Genomic DNA, 22,404 nt, shown 5'->3' with positions numbered 1-22,404 from the left:
CTATGATTTCAAACACCATAAGTTATGAAAATATGCATAAGATAAATCCCCTTTGATAAATTAAGTAATTTGGTCAGTGTAAAGTAAGTATATATCATTTGTACCACTTTCAGTAAGCTTTGACTACATGCAGACTGACTCCTTTGTGCAAGTGGCTCTTGGTTCACAAGAAATTGCTGCGAACTGGAAGCCACTGACTTTGTGTGAAAAGTGGCTCCTGATTTTGACGTTCTCCTTTTTACCATATGTTTACCCCTGTAAAAATACTACGTCTTGGGTTTACCCTTGGTAATCATATATTCCTAACTTTAATGAAAATGTATATACATTTATATAAGCAACCACACCCATATCTACCATGATGCAACTTTTAAGGGATCTGGAATGAGCGTTTTGAGCGTTTCGACATTGTGTTTTACGGGACATGAGAGCACGTCAGACATATCGAATTGCATTCTGAATACGAAGAATGTCTTTCTGATATCAAATAATTTTAATTTTTGAAAGTCACGAAATAATACCAATTTTATGACAAATTATTACAATTGGATATTTTTCACATTTTTGATATATAACAGTCCTCCAAGTAAATTTTATAAATCTAATGATATATTCTTAAAGTGTATGTAGCTGGAAAGAAAAGCCGACGATCAATTGAAAATGTTGACCTTTCATGTTGAAGATATGGATTTTTTAAAAAAAAAGACTCAATTTTTTTGTGTGTTTTGGGGAAAATCCATATCTTCAATACGAAAGGTCAAAATTTTCAATTGATCGTCGGCTTTCATCCCACCTACATAAACTTTAAGTATAAATCATCAGATTTATAAAGTTTACTTCGAGTACTGTTAAATATCAAACATATCAATTTGTAATCATTTGCCATAAAATGTGTATTACATTGCGAATTTCAAAAAATCAAAATTATTTGATATTAGAAGGACATTCTTCGTATTCAGAATGCAATTCGACATGTCTGATGTGCTCTAATGTCCCACAATAAATACTGTCCAAACGTTCATACCCCACCCCTTAATTGATTAAATATTCTTTGTAAGAATTTATGAAAGAAATATAGTATTAATCGTAAACTTCGGTATACTGAAATATAGTTAGGATCATCAATTACGATGGGATATGTATAATTCGTCAATGGTAATTACAAACAACTTTTGAGAAAATTTCATATATTATTCAAACCAACTTGGACCTCATGTATATGAGGTCATATAAAATGGCAGTGTTTAGGAAATTACATTTTAAACACAATGTACATCAATTAAACATCAACATATAATTCCATTTCAGTATTTACATTTATCATATCATATAATACTTATTTTGCATGACTTCATCATTTTCGTCACTCAAGTCAAACATCCTGTTAATATTTTTTTTCATTCCTGGCGATTTCAAAAATAAAATCTATAATAATAATTCGGTAGAAAGTCAATATGCTTATTTACACGTCCACAAGGTGTATCCACTTCTAGACGACCCACCTGGATAACCATACATTCAGGGATCCATAGGAGACTTTGTGATACGCAAGAGATATTTTTGTAATCGGTCCATATATAAAATCAGATTCAGATTAGTTCATAGTGTTCAATTCGAATTATTGACATTGACACGTATCTATAGACAGGACCGAGGTTCGCTTCCCGTTTGGCAGGGTAAATGCGTTATTTGTGTATGATCGAGGACTGCATGATGTTTGGCCATATAAACCCATGAGACACGTATTTGGCGATTGACCAGATCTGGTGGTAAAAAAGAAAGAATTACAAGCATTTAATTATAAAATACAATTAGTACACAATACAATGCATCAACTATCTTCCAATTGTCGCTTTTTCAGAATAGGCCTATCTGCCCCCCCCCCCCATCTGCCCTATATCAGATTTGTTGTCCACACATCTAACATCTTACTCTTAGACTTTCTCTCGTCTTTTTTTTTGTTTTGTCTACTCTTCACGCTTCCCTCCTCTCCTCTCCTCTCCTCTCCTCTCCCCTCCTCCCATCCCTTCCTCTCCTCTCCCCTCCCCTCTTTTTTGCTTCTTTGCCCTCGCTTTTCTTTCTTTTGGTAATAGTTGCATGCATTCATCTTATACCTACCCCATAAGACATTTCAGTGACCGATTAGAATCACATCCACCAGCACACCTGCCAACATCAATATCCTGAGAGGGTAGAAAAGAGGATAACAAATAATTATTTAACTAGAGCTATTGCGTATGGGTGTATATGGGGTTGGGTGGGCATGTATGTGACATGTGTGTAGGCCAATACATTCATAATAAGAGATTTCATATGCCTGGGCAGTCCTCAGTGAACGGCTCTTTTCAGAGCCACCAAATCTTTAAATTTAGCAGATAGGCGAGGTCTGTTTGTTTTCTGTTGACAAGGGGCAGTCTTCAGTGAAGGGCTCTTTTCAGAACCCATCACCACTGAACCTTTAAATTTAGCAGATAGGCGAGGTCTGCGGCTTGTTCTCTGTTGACAAGGGGCAGTCTTCAGTGAACGACTCTTTTCAGAGCCACCAAACCTTTTAGCAGATAGGTGAGGTCTGCTTGTTCTCTGTTGACAAGGGGCAGTCTTCAGTGAACAGCTCTTTTCAGAGTCACCAAACCTTTCACATTAGCAGATAGGGGAGATCTGTTTGGTATTTGTTGACAAGGGAGTCTTCAGTGAACCGCTCTTTTCAAAGCCACCAGTAGGCAAGGAACGGCCTACATGTCTGTCTCATTCCTAGGTAGGCCTACTTTGTCCTGAAGAAGTCAGCGCTACTCCGGACGAAACTTGAACTCGCTAAAACCTTTATACTAATTATTATGAACTCCCGTCTTGAAATCCTACCCCACAAATTGATAAAACTGTTTATACGCATTATGTGTACGGCGGATGGGGTGAGGTGGAGTGGGGTGTGGCTGTGGGGTGGGTGAACAGGTGAATGGAGTGGGGAGTAGGTAATCAGTAGCAATCAGTGAATCAATCAATCAAGTTATCAATCAAACAAGCAATCAAATGATAATCGACTGATATGAATCGATCGAGCGATCAATCAATCAATCGATCAATCAAGCAGGCAAAGCAGTAATCAATCAAGCAATCGGTTAATAATCAATTAATCAATCACATACCTTGACAACTTGTTGCGTTCCGTTGAGTGTTGCGTTCCATTCAATAGCATAGTATGATTCCACATAGGAGGCCCTATAACATTCACCAGTACATTCACACGACTCAATTACTTCGACGCAATGGTGACCTAAAAACAAACGAAATTCAATCGAATGTTAAGAAAGAAATTGGGAATAACATGAAAAATTTCACCCTTTGAATCCAAGTCTAAACCTGATTACACGATTCTATTTGATCATTTAATCGGCGCGGCATGTTGCAAACATGATACAACAAAATATATAAGCTACATACCCATCGGTCCTTCGACCGTCACTGTTCTATTCCTTGTTGGTCTGCAGTATGACTGAGAATCATCTGGAAAAAAAACAGTCAACACCCTCATTATTACTATCATCATCATCATCATCGTCATCGTCATCATCATCATCATCATCATCATCATCATCATCATCATCATCATCATCATCATCATCATCATCATCATCATCATCATCATCATCATCATCATCATCATCATCATCATCATCATCATCATCATCATCATCATCATCATCATCATCATCTTCATCATCATCACCATCATTCATGAAAGATAAAAGATATTGGGTGACGTTTACAACTAGGGAACGTTCCTTTTTAAAGGAAGTTTTTCCTTCTCATGCGTTACATAAATTGGCAAAAATATAACTTTTGTCACACGCAATTATGTTAATTCAAATTCAAATCTTTTTCGTCAACTTGACCTACCTCGTGACTTGCAGTGCCCAGAACACATGCCAACATCTACTACAGTTTCATATGGGGAATCTGGGAAGAAGATCTGATGCTGTGATGTTCGCTCACATTGTGCTGGTTTAGGTACACACATGCAATCCTCTATCACAGCTACTTCCTCTAAACCACCGTGGAGGTGCAAGCGTTCTATCCGGGACTGAGACGGTACACAGGAATTAGCAGAACCGCTGCAGGTCCCGCACTGAAAAAAGAAAATATATATTATATTATTACTTCAAAAATTAAGCATCGATTGATTAAACAGAAAGGTAGAAATCAAAACAAACAAATAAACAAGCACACACTCCAACAAACACACAAACACGGATCAGCCATCGCCATGGTAGCCAACTGGTCCCAGAGTTCCCTTTTAATGACACTTCTTGTATTTATTTTTTCAATGAACGCACTGCACCTTTTGCAAGTGGGATGGCAAGGGCCACAGCCATATTTATTGTTGGTCGAAGCAGCAACAAAAAAATGTAGTTCACAGCATCTTGCGAATGGTAGTGAGCTTTAGCAAAAATTGCATTGCTCAATTCATAGCGAGCGTGTAGAAGAATTCAAATATCACAGATATACTTTTGTAGGTCCTGTGGTTCTTGAGTCTCTGTTCTTGAGTTATGTTGTAAAGAGGGCTGAAACAACAACACTTTTGTAAAACGTACATGTATAACTCATTAACAACAATAAATTAAGCAAGTTTTTAAAGTATATGATTTGTAGAATGAACTTTTACAAAACACCAAAGTGTTATTTTTCAATAATATATTGATTTACATAATGAAATTTTTGGCTGCTTCGACCAACAATACCTCGTATATCCTTAAGATCTCCTTTCGAGAAACCTCTTGTGTGTCAGCTTTCGTTGTCTTAATATTTGAGTGCAAACACCACTCCCCTCCGACAACGCATGATATACACATAACAAAACACGAATTCATTAATCACTCACAAATATTATGTGTTGCATTTTAAGTGGTTCAAATTGATAATTAACAAAATATTAATATTTAAAAAAATGTTAACGCATGCAAGCCAAAAAAATGTCAACATGAAAACTATTTTAGACGCCCGGTTTGGGCAGTTTGCGGACAAATTGTCCGCTTTCTAAAGCAAAATCTATAGGCGCGACAAAAATACTTGAAAGCTCAGACCAGTTGATTTTAATGTGCAATGCTCTTGACTGATATGAAATTATATAACAGCAGTAACAGGGCAATGAACCCTGGTTATTAAAGGGTTAAAATAAAATCCAGGGTTTAAAGGGAAAATGTCTGTCCAGGTGCACCGTCAATCAAAAATTAAGAACCCGTGAAAAAAAGTTGTTTAGGAATTCAAGAGCCGACATAAAAGATCTATTTACAGTGGTATAGTCCTCTTCAGCTAATTGCCAATAGGTTTTTGAATTATGCAAAATTCATAGATTTTGTTCTTTCAAAAAATCCAACCTCAAATATAATCTCGTAATCGTGATAATTTGGCTGTGCTGAGAATCAACAAAATGCTGGTAAGTGGTAGGAGTTAAATAGCGTAACAGTTGAGGCGTCACGGCTAACTCAACGATCCTTGAGATTATCAGAATAGGGACGTGAAAGGACTTTATCGACGTTTTGACGAAAAATGATGCGCGCCAATTTGCGATACAACAAAATGAACAACATGCTGGGTGTAGTTTTCGCAGAAAGATGACAGATATTATGTGGAAGAGAGATCAAATAATATTGTTTACAAGCTTTCTTCTCATCTTATCTGCTTAAACGAAACCATTTTATCTGAAAATATTTCTAACTATTATTACTTATTCTCTTAACATGACTCGACTGTGAACTATATGTTTCACAGTCTCGTAAAGCTCACTGCACTCTAAGGCCGTATAAAATTAATGTTTTGGTTCTCGTCCAGAGGATTTTCATGAATTGATGAGGGAGGGAGGTGTTTTTTTTTTTGTTTTTTTTTTTCCAATGTAAAATTAGCATTGTCAGTAGTTTTCGGTCTTCTCCAACAGTGCTCGAGGAAACGATGAGGCCCTTTTTTTTTTCAAATGTGAGATTCTGAGGATAAACCCCTAGAGTACCACAAAAAGACTTGGAAGTGATGCTTGTTCTCTAATAAACTTATTTATATGTATGAAGATTTCATAAATCATTCCAAAGTCTAAAAAATTGAAAAATCTAAAAAAATCAAAAAAAATCTGACAAATCCCAGAAATTGAGGAGGGAGGGGACGAGAACCAAAATATTAATTTTACACGGCCTAAGAAATAAAGGTCCTTAAAAGGTTCTAAAATTGTTCTCTCAGGAGAACACTCAGAGGTTCTCTAAAGAACCAAAAATGGTTCCAAAACCATCAAAAATGGCCCCAAATGTGATACAGAACCATTTTCGGTTCTTTAGACAAGCTTTTAGGGTTCTCCAAAATTAAAGAACCTTTCAGGTTCAAAAAGGAGGGTTCTCCTGAGAGCACAAAAAGGGTTCCTTTTGGAACTTTCTTTTCTAAGAGTGTATCATTTGTAACCATGGTAATGGGTACTTCCTCATCGATCATATGCATCAGCAGCAAACTGGATGAACTCACTAACCTGTGTTTGGGAGCTTGCAATAAGGTCCAGTAGCTCAGGTCTGCTTGCAGGATCCGAACCAAGAAGAGAAAGATGTGCTACAATGGACTTGGCCACTCGTCTACACTTGCCCACGTCCAGTAAGAATTCCTTGCCAAATGCATCTGAAAATTGACAAAATTGAAATAAGAATATTATGAGAAAATGGGTTTTATTATCTGATGGCCCTCCCATCCTTGACAATGATATGATTTGACTTTGGGACCAGTTGGCTACCAATTTTAGTCCCTTTAGTCTTTAGCAAGATCCAAGATCCAAGAACCAGAATTTTATTTTCCGAAGTTGAGAAGAGTTTAGAACGTTTGAGAAGAGTTTTTGATTTTTTTTAAATCAAGGACAATATTATCATTTTTTATATAAACTTGTCACTATCTTTACGAAAGTGAATCGCAAATCTCTTGAAAGCTAAAAAACAATATGATTAACGAAACTTTTTTTTAAATATTAACCCAACGAAAATAAACAAATTAAACTTATTTCATTTTGGAGCATGAATGTGTTTATTTTGGTATAGGTTTTGCCTTCCTAAACAGCTAAATTTATTTACTTCAAAAGGTATATTGGCCTATATCAAAAAAATTTTTTACATTTTACGCTCACATTAATTTACCGTACCTTGGGACATGAAAACCCCATTGTGGTTCTGTTTTCGCAATACGGTTTGTTATAGGGCCATGACCATGTCATGATAGTTTACATGGAAAAGTTGAAACATCGGACATTCAAATGTGGTCCCAATTAATGGCTGAAACAGTGGCTGAAGTAAATAATATAATAGTTATGTGCACAAAAAAGAAAAAAATAATCAAATTATATCACATTTTATGAGTCCTTTATTCCAACTTTTAAAAAAAACACATGGAGGTAAATACTACCTCAATCCATGGTAATATACGTCAGATGCTAAGGGATGAAATCAAAACTCGACCGGCGGTCGACCGCTGGTTGCGGGCGGTTCCGTCCGGTTGGAGCCGGATTCTGTTGTTCTTAACAATAGAACGCGGTTCAACCGGCGGTCAAGTTTTGATTTTATCCTAAGAGGCCCGTGTGCCTCAAAGTAAAATGAAAATTATAGTATGTTTTTGCAAATTTCCTATTTGCATTTATCTTGTTTATCATAGTAATGCAGTTTTCAAGCTAATCATACATTTCGCATGTATCTGACCTATATACATTTTCTTGTAATTAATATACAAACAACGGTATAAGAAATTTGATGATATGTTATTATGAGCGTCGTGATACTTTATATTAATATTATAACACTTTAAAAATGAGCATCCAAAATTGTTTAAACTGAGAAAGAATTTAACTGGTCACCTAAATTGCTTTTTGTGAAATGCTGGATTGATTGACAAACAAAATAGACCTAAACTTACAGCTCACCACATGCATAAAAGTATGTCAATATCATAAAATACTAGACTGTGTTAAAAATGTTTCATATAAACAAGACATTTAGAGCGAAAGTGTTTCAACAACCGGAAACAAAGTTGTTGATTTCCTGATTTGCTCATTTGGGACAAGTAAACATGTTCTCACTAAAGTATGACATTTTTTTCAACGCGACAAAACGGGTCCAATGGATTTCACGGCACGGAATTCCATCAAGGTATCGCGAAATTTGCACTATCGGTAGCATTTTGATTTCCCCGCCCGTGCAATTAACTACCAAATGCACCGACATTAGTAAATTTTACTATTTTTTCTGCGTACTTTCACCGCTTTCAACGAATTCGTATTTTTCAATACGGCCAAAACTTCTGAGGCAAGTAATCGAAATATCCTATACTATTTTCCCACAATTCCGCGCAATTTACCATTTACAACCCGCGCAAATCATTACGCCCTTCTAATCGCGTGCAAACTCAGGTGTGGTCTACATGTTTAAGAAATAAGCAATTCTCGTCGAGGGACAAAACTACAGTCTACACCTGACTACAATACATAACTACCTTTGACGGATCTGGACCGACGGACGGACGGTGAAAATGTTCTCGTTCGTGTGAAAGTACATTGAATGAACATGATCAAATGCGACTAGACATAAAAAACATAAATCGGGCATCATGTCAATCTCTTTAGTTTTCAGCTGTCAATGAAAATGTGATATTTTTACAACAAAAAAATCAACTAAATTTGCTGACAGTAGAGTTAACCGAAGGCGAACCTTATTCTTTTCACAGCTCCTTTAAAACAGTCCCTGATGCGTGTTAATCTCGCAGAAAGAAAACCAGAAAAGAGGTAAAAATGGAGGACTATCTGGGAGGGAGAGGAGAAAGGAAAGTTATTGGGATATGAGAGTAGGAGATATAATATTTTGGCACATCTAAAAAAGCTCTTTTCAAGGTGGCATGGTAATATAGTTTTCATTGAGTCAATTTTCGCATCCATAGGGACTACATGTGTAGGGTGCCAGCGTTTCGCCTTTGGTTCAATCCCGGGGTTCAATTACGATACTTTAAGATAAATTTCATTTCACACGCACTATATAGGCCTACAGATCATTTAAAGTTGCCGTATTTGACAGACTGTGATTATATAAAATAGCACATAATACTAGAGCTGATTATAGACTATGGGCCGTGGGCACCCCCGGGGGAGCACTCCCAACTGGAGGTGAAGCGTATGTAGGGTTGTTAAGACCCCCCCTCTTTCAGCGTCGCTGTCACCGGCAAAGACCCCATATTTTTTACGAACACATGCTCTGTCCAGGGGCGTAGCAAGCGAGTGGACAGGGAGGCCCGAGGGTCCATGGGCCCCGAGGGTTCAAGGGCCTCGAGCAATATAGCGTAAATGAAGTGAGTTAGGGATAGGGCATGATGCAGTCATGTCTACAGTAGAATTCACCACGACCTTTGCAGGACTTAAACCCCTTTAAAGGCTATTAAACCAAGATAACACTCATTGAAAACAGCTCAACTGAGTAAATCATATCTTCTCTGGTTAAATACACACAGCATATGTTACTGCTTTACATGTACAATGGAGCAATGAGATGGTATTATAGTTTCAGTTGGGTGAACGATTATAAAGCGAACGCTAGAGAACAATTCTGTGCGGGCTTTTGTTTACGAAATGAGACAATTCTCTGCTTATTGTTAACCAGCGTTCTTGAAAATGAGAAGCATGGTGGTTTGCAGACTTAACACGGTTTGGAAATAATTTCTTCATATTTTTGGTGTTATCTGTCGTTTACATATCCTTCCTAAAACACCAAAGTACGAATATTTCCAAACATCTAAAAAATTTAGGACATGTTACAAAACTATATTTTCTAGAATTTTAGAAGAGTACTTTTGGCCGGTTATTTTTCACACAGCGACGTTAACTAGGCAATGTACTATTACCTATAACATACACTAAAACACCAAAGTACGAATATTTCCAAACATCTAAATTAGCTAAAAATTTAGGACATGTTACAAAACTATATTTTCTAGAATTTTAGAAGAGTGCTTTTAATATTGGCCGGTTATTTTTCACACAGCGACGTTAACTAGGCAATTACCCATACTTCTAACATACGCTATTTGTAGAGGTTACGCGTCAATGGTAAGAGCACTGTGTATTGTGTATAGGAAAACGGACAGTAACTGCAGTATGGCTGATAAAGCAGATGTTAAAGGGACCCGCACTGCTCCTTATCCATGGGCCCCCAAGGCACTTACTACGCTCATCTGGACTGCTTGTTGCACTATATATGACTAAAGCCATCAGCGAAGCGGACAGGTCTTCGTTTTGTTGGACTCAGACTTGTACTATAGTCCCTTCGGACACAGACGAATTCAGATCGGACTCTTTAAAGATACAAATGCATGAACTCTCAGGCTCACCTCGGATAGGATAAGGCGAGGTTTGAGGATATGCGCGCGGGAAAGGACGGCTATTTATATCTACCGAATAGATGGCAGTGTTGCGGTAAAATTGACGGTGCCAACATTTCGACCTGAACCCATTTTGATAAGTTTACGGTTCCTTTAGTTCGAAGAGTTATAAACAAACATAGGCCTACTTTCCACGGATATTAAATAGGCCTATGTGTAACCATGATTGAATAGTTGCGACCCGGTGTACACTATAAGCACGTCAAATATTAATGTCACAATCCAGAAACGACGGCATTTTAAAAATTTCCATGCTTTTACTATTCGTTTTGGCAAATGCCGAAATGCCGGCACATCTCTGAAAAACTCGGCCGAAATAATTATATCAGGATTACGACAGATTTACTGAGATTCAGATTAATTGTTCATTTATTTCAATAAATAAATACATAAGTTTATGTGTAAGTATTAAACTCCACCAAATTAATAGCATCAAATCCAAATCGAGATGGTCCGACATGCGACAGTACAGTAGGAGTCCCGCGAGAGAGTGAGAGCGACCGACCAAGAATGCTAGGATGCCCTCAAATTGAAATCCACAGCCTTTATCCAAGAAAACTTGATCTTTTGATGGCGCTATTCTACATATAGGCCTACGAGCTGACGAAGCTCGCTGACAGTCCGCTACGATTATAATTTTTCTCCGACTTTAAAACGAATTATTATAATCTTGGCTTGAACGCCTTGGTGATATTTTGCACATGTCTAAGTATAATTAGGTATAAGAAATCTGGCTACATTATTATGACGAACGGCAATCCATTTAATAAGTAGCCCGCCTTTATATTACACCAAAGGCTCGAGATGCTGGCATCCTAGTCCCTATTCGCTACTTGCACGGTTCCGCCATTATGCACTATGTGCGGGAGAGCCTCGAACTGGCAGCATACATGAAAGGAAGAATTATGTAACCTTACACAGAACGTTATGACTAGTTCAATTCCCATTCATGTATGCTGCCAGTTCGAGGCTCTCCCGCACATAGTGCATAATGGCGGAACTCGTGCAAGTAGCGAATGGAATCGCGTATGTAGGCCTATATCATGATGCAAAAATTGACTCAATAAAAGCTGACTTAGGCTACATGAGGAATTTCATCACTAGCTCTGTACAAGTTTCAGTCAAACAAGAAAGAAACATGTTCAAATTGTTATCACTTTCTAATTTCTGATAATTTACCTTATCTTCCTTCTTTCAAAGCGTAGTGGGCCTACAATAAAAAAAATCTGTCAATTCCGACCGGGCCAAATTTGAATTTCTGCTTGAATTTGACAAGAACTAATTAAAATCTTATTTCATTTGATTTTAAGAGTGTAGGCATACATAAAATTTTAACAAGAATTCATATTTATTAAAAAATAATAGATTCAATTGGATTGCATTTGTGTATTTTTAGTATAGTATTTGTGTAAAGCATTTTTTTGCAAGCAAACATATTAAATACGGGGTTTTTGTTTGCAAGCAAGCATAATTAGTTAAATTCGTTTTACTTGGACGATTAATGACCACGGTGTCTACGTAAATGCCAAGGTCAAGATCAAATCACTTTGATTATGATAATGATAATATAAGCAATTATTGAACTATGCGGATATACTAAAAAGTACAGTTACCTTTTCCGCAAGCATGGTACGAAACCTGCAAGATTATAGCGTGTTTCATAAAAAAAAATGCCGAAAGGTTTAAAACTGACCGTGTATAAATGTAGGCTATACTGCATTACCGAACGATGGGGATAAAATGTGCATTATGACTTAGATTTAGAATTGTTATTAGTTTAAATAAATGCCTAAGTATTCTGGTTTCCCTGCGCACCCCGTGTTTTAGGGTTGGGGTTAGAGTTAGGGTTATAAGGGGTTAGGGTTATACACCATGTGCACAGGGTATACCAGCCCGGTATACCAGATTATTCCAATGTCCTAAAACTGACGTAGTAATATTTGAACACGATTGGGCCATAGTGCAAATGATTCAGGGAAGACCTGCATTAATTTATTCCTTAATGTGACTATCCCCACTTCTATTTATCCAAAAAGTTTAAGGTCACTCGCGCGTAACATTTTGTAAAGTGATTTCCAAGTTCAAGGACATCGGTATCCTTAATTACATCGGCAATTACTCATAAAAAAGAAAGAAAAGAATTAAGATTCTTTTTGCGTGGATGCGCATGATTGAGTAGAGTCAATTTATGAGAAAATTCGTGAACTTCAGGAATTCTCACCGTAAAAACTCGATAGTTAGCATTCTGTGCCCATACTATATATCGAGCGCTTTTAAAACATGCAAACATGAAGAGCCCCATCCACAAAAGTGTAAGGGGTTTTGAGCAAGTCATCGATATGAACTAGTAAACCTGCAAACGTGTGTCTAAACCCCATTAGCTCAGTTGGTAAAACGCTGGACTTTGGTACAATTTCATGTTTTCAAAAGAGCTCGATAGTAAGCACATATGCTAACTATCGAGTTTTTACGGTAACTTGAGTACGTTTATTCGAAAATCGCCAAGATACCCGTTGACATTACAACCGCACTAAATATATGTGAAAAAATGAAAGCCGAAACATTCGCTCTACACATTTCGTTAAATTTCAGTTTATTAGTTTCAAACATATCCGGGGTAATTTAGGGGGAGGGGGGGATTATATAGTGTCCTTCCCGATAAGTGACGGTGAAGAACATCGGTCTAGTGCAGTCTAGATTCTTCTTCTCGAAGAAGAAAAAACTTTCGAAGTCATATTCCACGTAATTAACTTGATGACAAGACAATTATTCCCGCCATGTAATCCGCGCATGCAATTTTCATTTGAGTCAATTTTCGCATCATCATACATACGCGACTCCATAGGGACTAGGGTGCCTGTATCTCAAGCCTTTGGTGTAATATAGAGGCGGGCTACTTATTAAAGGGATTTCCTGAATCAATGAAATAACGGCGTCTTGGATTTAAATTGTCGCAACTAATAACAGCACAACTGAGAGATGACACACTGGACTCTTAAATTAAGGTGGCGCTAAGGGCAATATGGGCAATATTTTGACAAAACTGAAGAGTTGATCAAAACCGTTAAGGAAGTTCGCCTTTAGTCGAGAACATTCGACGAAATTTAATTCAGCTCTGCTAACTTTGTCAGTCTCCTGGAATTAATAAAAGTGCAGCAAATTTTACCTATTTTATAGTGCTATAACCTTAGTTATGAATTGTGTGCAAGACCTATATGATGGTATGATCTGTATTTTCGTCTCAGGGTATGATAATAGAATATCTACAATTAAAAATAAGATTCATTTTTCAAAATGACACTCCAAGATTGACTAATACCTATAGCGTTACCTTAAACAAGAGAACACATTTCACTCGTTTTAAATAAGACTGATTTCTTATGAAGAAGTATTATGAAACAGACAATGTTAATACGACAGTGTCATGGAATTCTTCTGATATCTGACACTAAGTATACGGTTAGTGAGACATGACATCAATCTAAGCCAATGATGTTCAGTTTGAAAGTGACCCAGTATTTTGGTGGTGTTATCATCGACCCAATATAAGTATATAACGGTAAGAATGTTTCCTAAATATATATAAAGAATTATGTTTGAAATATTAAGTGAGATACCTAATGATGTACCGTAAAACCTCATCTACAAGCATATAGAGTATTTTTGATGAAAGCTAAATTAATCCAGGCGCCATCCATCGACAGCATTATAACATTATGGAGTTTGAGCAAATAAATTACCGATACAAGCATATGCAAACAAGTACTATTGTAAAACCAATCTATTGTATTGGCATATTCACGACTGTTTCATATTAATCTAGGTTTCATCAAAAACACTCTATATGCTTGTAGACGAGGTTTTACAGTATATAACGATCATAATATTAAGTCGAAGTCAGAAATTGATGAGCACCGCTTATGTAGCGTATGATACATCTGCTATATCATAAGGCAGATATACCATAAGCCTGAAAATTTGATAAGCCTGAATAGTATAAGAAGACTATAAAGAAGTTATAATATGCCACAAAAGCTAGGTCTACGTTGATGTGGTTGTTTTACAGAGGTCAAAAGTCAAAGTTGCTCACATTTTCGTTACAAATTCAAATTGATTGTTTCAGAAAAGAATAGTTTGCACTACCTGCTATGTTACACAGCAACTGATAGTTTAATAAAAGTCAATAGATATTTTCCGATAGATGTTTTTAAATGTCAACAGGATTTTTTTAAACAAATATGGCCAATAGGACTAAAATTGACATAATTTATCGCCTGTCTTCTGATCTTCACATTGCAGATAGTGCAAACTATTCTTTGCCTGCATGAATCTCTTAACATTTTGCCTCAGTTTTGCAATTACTTTACTTCTTGAACCCTTTACAACATGCCCGGGGTATATAACATACACATTTTAATTTGATCGGATAAATAATTTGATACGTTTTGAGTTGATTTGGAGTATGTTTAAATTGACATGTATGGTTCATGTTATGTAGTGATTCTATATTTATAGGGCTCTTTTTTAGCGTAGCAAACAAAAATACTCGAATTTATGATCAGTATATTGGTTGCCAACTTTTCTTTCATAAATACCGAACACCTCTGAAATAAGCCCGGGAAATAAACATATTTTTTCTTTTCGAATTAGTCTTAAAGTGTCCGATCAACTAGGTTTATACTGTAACGGAGTGGGGGTAAAATTATCAAGCGCAATACCCATTAGCACGAATAGGTAAAATAACGCAATTATGCAGTGCCATGTCCACTATACATCTGTGAAGATTGGTACCAATGACCTCAACTGCTAAGGCTTCCCCGAGTAAATGCTACTCTTGTTAAAGGACTCACCCACAGCAGCAAGATATTTTGAAGACTTGGGCCACACATTCTGTTAAATACCCCCACCTACCAAAATGACATAAATTCGATACAGATTCGACTTTATTCCAATAAATTGAATCGAATGCAGACTTCCTGAGAGGGTTTATTAAATATTATTTGTTTAACTAAAAGGGAGGTTGGAACAATGTTTAGTTTTCAAATCAATTATAGATAAATCGTTTAGAGAAGATTTTACGTGTCGAGGAACTCAATAATTGGTCGTGTATGCAGAAACTAAAACATTTACTTTTACCACCCATAAGGGCGTTATTTTAGTTGCCAATAATGGAAGCAATCGAAATTAAGGGCTCTGGTATGAGGGTTTGGGCAGTATTTTTTGTGGGACACGAAATCACATCAGACATATCGAATTGCATTCTGAATACGAAGAACGTCCTTCTGATATCAACTAATTTTGAATTTTTGAAATTCACGATATAATACACATTTTATGGAAAATTATATGTACTTAAACTAAAGTGTATGTAGGGTCTTTTTTGGGGAAAATATATCTTCAATCCCGTCTTCAATATGAGAGGTCAAAATTTTAAATTGATCGTCGGCTTTTCATCCCAGCTACATATACATCTTAAGCATGATAAGTACATAACATTAGATTTGTAAAGTTTACTTCGAGGTTGGACTGCTACATATCAAAAATTTAATAAATATCAAATTTTTTATAAATTGTCATAAAATTTGTATTCGCGAATTTCAAAAAATCGAAATTATTTGATATCAGAAGGACACTCTTCGTATTCAGAATGCAATTCGATATGTCTGATGTGCTCTCATGTCCCACAAAAAACACTGTCCAAATGATCATATACCAGAGCCCTAAAGGTGCTTCTAAAAAATTGCGTATACAACTTACCAGGCTTATATGAGAGATAGAATTTCAAAGACAAAAGACCAAAAGATGTAAAGTGGCAAAACACACATACTTCTACCAAGTTTTGGTAACTTATTCAACTTAAGGGCATTTGGTGATCCACAGCCTCATCCCCCCACTTTTCTCAAAAAAAGTTGATTTTTATACCACTGGAAACCTCTGGCTACATAATGTTTATGATTTCACACCACCAAAATAGTATTATACGGTCGTGCGCCCTGAATGCATTTCTCAGAAAAAGCCATGCATTTCTCAGAAAAAGCCATGCATAGCCTAAAGTAAGCATTAAAATGAGCAGAAATTTGCATAACTTTGGCTAAATTTGGATTGGTCATGATTAGTAATATCAAATTCCGCAAGTGTACCACAGATGGGAGAGATCGAGTATTTTTTAATGATTTAAAGCGGTCGTTTCTGTACAGAAACACTGGCATGATTTTGGGGGTAAGTTAGGTAATTCCCGGACATCATAGACTTCGAGGGCCAGTCGTAAAAAATAATGACGGTCAACCTATATTTTAATCCAGTCAGAGGGATCAGGCTAGTGCTAATTTCAACCATCATAGCTGTCGCTAAGAACTGAGTCGCTCTTGCGAAGAAAAAATGACGTTTTCTTGAGGCGAATTTAGTACATATCTCTATGGGGATTTATTTGGTGGTGTGATATCTGCAGTACCAAATATTTCTTGATTAATTCGTTTAGCAAAAATATCGTCATATTTGAATTTCGTTCTGGTATACCAGAACGAAATTACAACAGTGGCCAATGGAGAAGTGAAATACACATAATCATGCATAACTCGCAAACGTAAAATCAGAATCAACTGAAATTTTGGGAATAAGCATTTTTCGTGGATATCTACTGAAAAATGTCATAAAAAGAGGATGCTAGGATCACGAAATCCTCCTTTAAGTGATATTCACTAACACTTATTGAAGTTTGTGGTAACTTTCCCTTCGTCAAAGTATCTTTCTGAGGATTAGCTATGAAATGATCAATGTAATTTTTGCCAAAGCTCACTACCATTCGCATGATGCTGTGAACTACCAAATCGCAACAGTTTAAAATTGTTGCTAACCGTAAAGTTCAGTGGTTGTTTAACAAGTAAACTGAACAACCCGATTATTCTGACAGTTCAGAACTAGTTTAAAACAGTTTAAACAAAGTAATTAAACAGCTTATAAGTTTAAGTTTAAGTTGATTTAAACTTTAAAAACTTTGAATCAAAAGTTCAAACTTTGAATCCATTTGTACCTTCATGTTTACGATGAAAATGGCTGTGGTCATGGTGGTCCAACTCATGTTTTCGTATTTTGGTTCTACTGTACAACCATGTTATTGAAGAAATACATACGGTATTCATAGATCATATAGTAGAGGTGTGAGGCAAATATAAAAGCAATAATGTTCGTTCGATTTACTTTTGGCGCGAGTAACGATTCTGCTTTGTAGATTTTAAGTATTAAAAATATGTTTCTTTGCTTAGTAAAATATAACAAATGTAATCAATGTGCACTATTGAGCAGATTCAGAATAGGCTGCAGGAAGTTAAAATAACTTATATACTTAATGCTTGATCGACACTAGAGATTGAATACAAATATCTAAATTATTTACTCTTAAATGTCGATTTTCTATTGTCAGTGAACAAAGTCACCCCAACAAATGAAAAAGTAAGTATTACCTTCTTTCAACCCTAATGACCACAATAATTGGTAAGGACCCATTCAACTAGTTTGTTCTCAGGATAGTTAGATATATAATACATACTTAATTGGGGATTACATTACACTTGTATTTTAATTCCGATTCAAATATGTTAAGATGATCTGGGAAAGAACTTCGTTTGCCAACTGACCTTGATTATAAATACATGTATTTAAGGTGGTACTACATCTCTTGATATATTTGTGACTATTTTTTGCATTTTTAGTTCTCAAAAAATAATAACACACTGGTAACAAAAGTTATGTATATATATATATGTTAAGAAATGAGGTACATTCTAGCGGTACCTCTTTTCTTATCATAAATAACGTACCGCTGGTCTTGAGTCACTGAAATTCTAGTGTAGTAACTGAATTCCTTGCCCCTATAATATACATAACTTTTGTTACCAGTGTGTTATTATTTTGCGAGAAAAATGCAAAAATAGTCACAAATTTATCAAGGGGTGTAGTACCACCTTAAGCCTGAAATGCACAAAAGATTGCATTTTGTTTTTCAATTTTCTGGAGAAATAAAAGGTTGCACGACTAATCAGTGTGGTTTTGAAAATAGCGCGATTGTAAGCGCCATTACTACCAAGTTACATTAGAGAAAAAAATATGTGGTTAGAGAAAGTTACTGTATAGGCTATATCTCAGTTTTTGTTTCAAATATAGAAATTATGCAGAACTTAAACTTAATCATCAAAGAGACAAACATTTAACAGAAGCTTACCATAACCGACCCTAATGACATGCGGCCTCCTGATGCAGCAAGATTCTTCCCGTTGTCTTTGCTCCTCAGTATTTTTCGATTTGAAACCTGATCTCCCTCCTCCGCCACTATTTCCTCCTGTACTTATTTTATCCGAGAACAATCTATGTAATGCATTTCCAGAGTTTGTTTTTTTCTGTCGGGTTAATTCTTCTGGTAACGACGGGTAATTCCCGGCAGCAGCAGCTGGGAAAGTTTGTCTTACTTGCCTATGATCATCCCCATTGGCATGTGACTTCAAAATGTGTTCTCTATTTGCAATATCGAAGTCTCTATCGTCAACCGACCTTCTGTTTAATAATTCAACATTTTCTGTATTAGGTTTTCCTCTTTTATAGTCACTGTGTTGTGTTATTCTCGGTATATTCCTTATTTTATCGTCCTTAACAGATCCTGTACAAAAGGAAAAGAAATACTTAAATAATAGTTATGGAAATGTGGTACAACTGACTCTGACTTGTAAGGTGATGGTTTCAACGTGTTCGCCGGCAAGTATGTGTTAAACTGTGAAGCTTTCGTTAGAATTAGTTCCGACTTCTTCAGCACAAAACTTTCGACAAAACTTTTAGTAGGTGCTCCTTTCCTATGGAAAATATGGTGGCTATGAAAAGAGCCGTTCAAAATATTCAACTTGAGTGGATTCTTCATTGAGAATGGTGCATATGCTTACAAACGCGGATTCAAATATATGTATTTTACATTTGAATCTACATGGAGGTTGAGGTTTAGGAGTTGACGCGATCCCGATGACACTTAGAAAAAGACAACATTAAATACTAACACCGTTCGGGACTATTAAAGAGTTTAGTTTCGTTGTAGTATTTTTTCTAAATTTGTTGTCAATACCGACTGTCCAAACTACATGTTACTTGGCGTCAACATATCTAAGCAGAATAAGCACATTGAAAAGACAGTAACAAAAGCGGAAATTAGAAAATAACAACGCCTGTGCATACTAACACCAACTGACGCCTCTGAAACCAATGCTTGAGTGCATAGATATTTAATTGCCAAAGGTTTTGGGTGACATCTTCATGCTACTACTTTCCGGGCGCGCAAACAAATTTTTCCTATATTTTTATCCATATAAGCTGAAATGTATTTGACAATCCCAATTCGATCATGGCTGTTGCATAATTGTAATTAGTCAGGTTTCATTGACTAATCATATATGTGCCAAATGCTATTTCGCAATTTTGTTTGTCACCTGCGCGAGTACGGTCATATCTGTAAATAAAATGTAATTTTAAAACTGATATACTTGAAATGCAAATGACGGGATGTTCAGAACATGTTGGATTCAAATAAATTAGTGGCATTTCATGATTTCGTGTACTTTATATAATTATACTCTTAGTGCAATTTCTTTGATCTTTACTGATACATTGGACTTGCAGAGTTAGGTTTCCTATAATTGATGGAACATTTAGTAATATCAGTAATATCTTAAAGGTATTTTAGTATTTTTTATCTCGGTTTTGGCATTATTGCAGCAGTCTTTGATTGTGTCATCTCAGTGTGGATCATTTTTGGTATTCTGTGACTGAATTTCATGCAAAACTGCCCTTTCCGATTAAATAACATAATTTTTCGTCAACAGATAAAAGCATATAATTGTTGAAGACAATTTTGTCATACGACTTCTATCTATTATCAGTTTTAGAGTTGCGCCTATTTAGTAGGTGTCAGAACCATGGTTTATGGTTCAGTATACTATAATTTTGTGTCACATGGTTAGGCATTTACGATGTGTTAATAAATATTAACAAGAAAAATACGACAATTATAACAATTTAATACAGGATAATCATAAAATGAGAATTTCTTACCGCATATTTGAATCCAAAGAACCACCAATGTCCCCACGATGTTATACCACGCGTAAATCCACATTTTTATTCCAAATTATATATTCCAACGAATTATTCCAGTTATTTCTTTATAATCCAACAGGTGTATGAATGGTGGAATGATGAAAAATCCGACAAAGTATCATTCTGAATGATGAAAAATCCGTCATAGTATCATGAATCCCCGGGATGAACTTTGTGAAGAGGTATAAATGAAAACGTCGTTTCAGTGTGATGGGCAAGTCGATTTCTGATAGGCCCTACCAACGGCGCGTGGCGCAGTGTATGTATTATTAGTTAGACACGCATCAAAAAATTTGATCAGCAGATTATTGATGTGACAAACGCATGGACCCTTCGTTGTTCTAACTTATTCCCTTTGCCTAGTCATAATTGCAGGCCTTTCACCATGTTACATAGTTGGCAGACAAAAAGTCTAGACCCCAAACTCAACTCATAAAACGCACTGGCCACTAAGTGATGTCAGCCAATTGCTTTATAATACCACTGTTTGTGTTGCCCTTTTAATCGTTCATTTAAGTCCCCTTATTAAGAAGACTAAGTTAAGTGCGTCATCCTTTAGTAGTCAATGGCTTGTGGTAATATTATTAAATGAAATCAAGGAGGTCCTTGACGATATCATGTATTCATCGATTTGACCAATCGTAAGATAGGAAGTGAGAACGGCTGACAAACCCCGGGGACAAACCACGCAAAGGACTTTTTCTGGAAAATACTATATTTTCCAGTTTCATCGGGAGCGCAAGTTGGAACCTCCGTTTCCCCATGAACAGAGCCGTGAGCGGGTGCCCGGAAGTTGTGCCATTTTTTGTGAAAGAATGTCAAAGAATGTCAGATAATCTTGCCCAACCGTAACCCAATGCGATCAGGAAAAATATAGCCTTATTGCGTCAAATGGTCTAGTATGGTAAATGAAATGAAGATTACGAAAAAATATAATGAATAAAGCAATAAATAAAATAGATGAACCTATATTAACAGGCCAAGAAAGAATGAACAGTTTACCAACTCAAAGTGTTTCAATTAAACATGACAACAAATAAACACAAATCCCGACCAGCACACAACCTAACTTGAAAAAAAAAGCAAGGGAATGTGCCGGCATGGGAATCGAACCCACGACCTTCCGATCTAGACGGACGCCTTATCCATTAGGCTACCAGCTCCCACTGATAAACGGTGGTTAAAACTGGGTCTAATGTAAGCAGTCGAGGTTACGCAAGTACACAAGTGAAGGAGGTCATAACTGATGAGTAATAAGCAATAAGTAATAAAACAATATAAATAAGTAAATAAATAAATAAATAAATAAATAAACAAATAAATAAATAAATAAATAAATAAATAAATAAATAAATAAATAAATAAATAAATAAATAAATAAATAAATAAATAAATAAATAAATAAATAAATAAATAAATAAACCAAAAAAAGAAAGAACAAAACATAAATAAGTAACATTCTTCGTCACATCCCTGCCCTGTTAATACAAACACATTATATTAAATGAATAGATATAAACAAGAGAAAACAGCCGAATGTTGAATTTTTGTATTATATTGTGCGTTGGCACACGTCCATTCATTACTTAACCAATACTTGTCAAGTTAATAAAAAAACACTTGCCACAGAAAGAATTTTAAAGGTAAAAATGTCAAAATAGTGCGTAAAACTCCCAATTTGTCACAAAAGGTTTTGTTTCTTCCAAAGCTTTGATCACTGGACCGTTAAGCGACATATGAAATGCCTCAAAGCAAATTTTCAGAAAGGAAATGATACAAGGAATCCAACTAACACAGCAGATTTCTGCAAAACTGAGCAGTTTTTGAGAAAAGTGCCAAAATTGG

General features: G+C 36.0%; 1 protein-coding gene across 1 annotated transcript; it reads right to left on the bottom strand.

Moving 5' to 3' along the window:
• Window positions 1-944: 944 nt before the first annotated feature.
• Window positions 945-21,074, bottom strand: LOC140159011 (uncharacterized). The gene is made up of 8 exons (XM_072182323.1): window positions 20,515-21,074; window positions 18,647-19,078; window positions 6,503-6,645; window positions 3,895-4,123; window positions 3,439-3,501; window positions 3,144-3,271; window positions 2,119-2,183; window positions 945-1,763 (listed from the first exon to the last, which is right to left on the bottom strand). Exons 1-8 carry the CDS (start codon window positions 20,576-20,578, stop codon window positions 1,619-1,621), a joined length of 1,269 nt encoding a protein of 422 aa, XP_072038424.1. The 5' UTR covers window positions 20,579-21,074; the 3' UTR covers window positions 945-1,618.
• Between the last annotated feature and the right edge of the window lie 1,330 nt (window positions 21,075-22,404).

The sequence above is a fragment of the Amphiura filiformis genome, chromosome 8 (genome assembly GCF_039555335.1).
Source record: "Amphiura filiformis chromosome 8, Afil_fr2py, whole genome shotgun sequence".
In the NCBI taxonomy this organism is placed as follows: Eukaryota; Metazoa; Echinodermata; class Ophiuroidea; order Amphilepidida; family Amphiuridae; genus Amphiura; species Amphiura filiformis.
This window is presented reverse-complemented; position numbering and strand designations above follow the sequence as displayed.

Bases quoted from the DNA above. Each gene is read 5' to 3' on its own strand.
- LOC140159011 (XM_072182323.1), bottom strand. From the start codon at position 20,578: ATGTGGATTTACGCGTGGTATAACATCGTGGGGACATTGGTGGTTCTT. The intron at 19,079-20,514 runs GTAAGAAATTCT...CCTTTTGTACAG, and splicing joins TCTTTGGATTCAAATATGCG to GATCTGTTAAGGACGATAAA. The intron at 6,646-18,646 runs GTAAGCTTCTGT...GTCAATTTTCAG, and splicing joins TGTCATTAGGGTCGGTTATG to ATGCATTTGGCAAGGAATTC.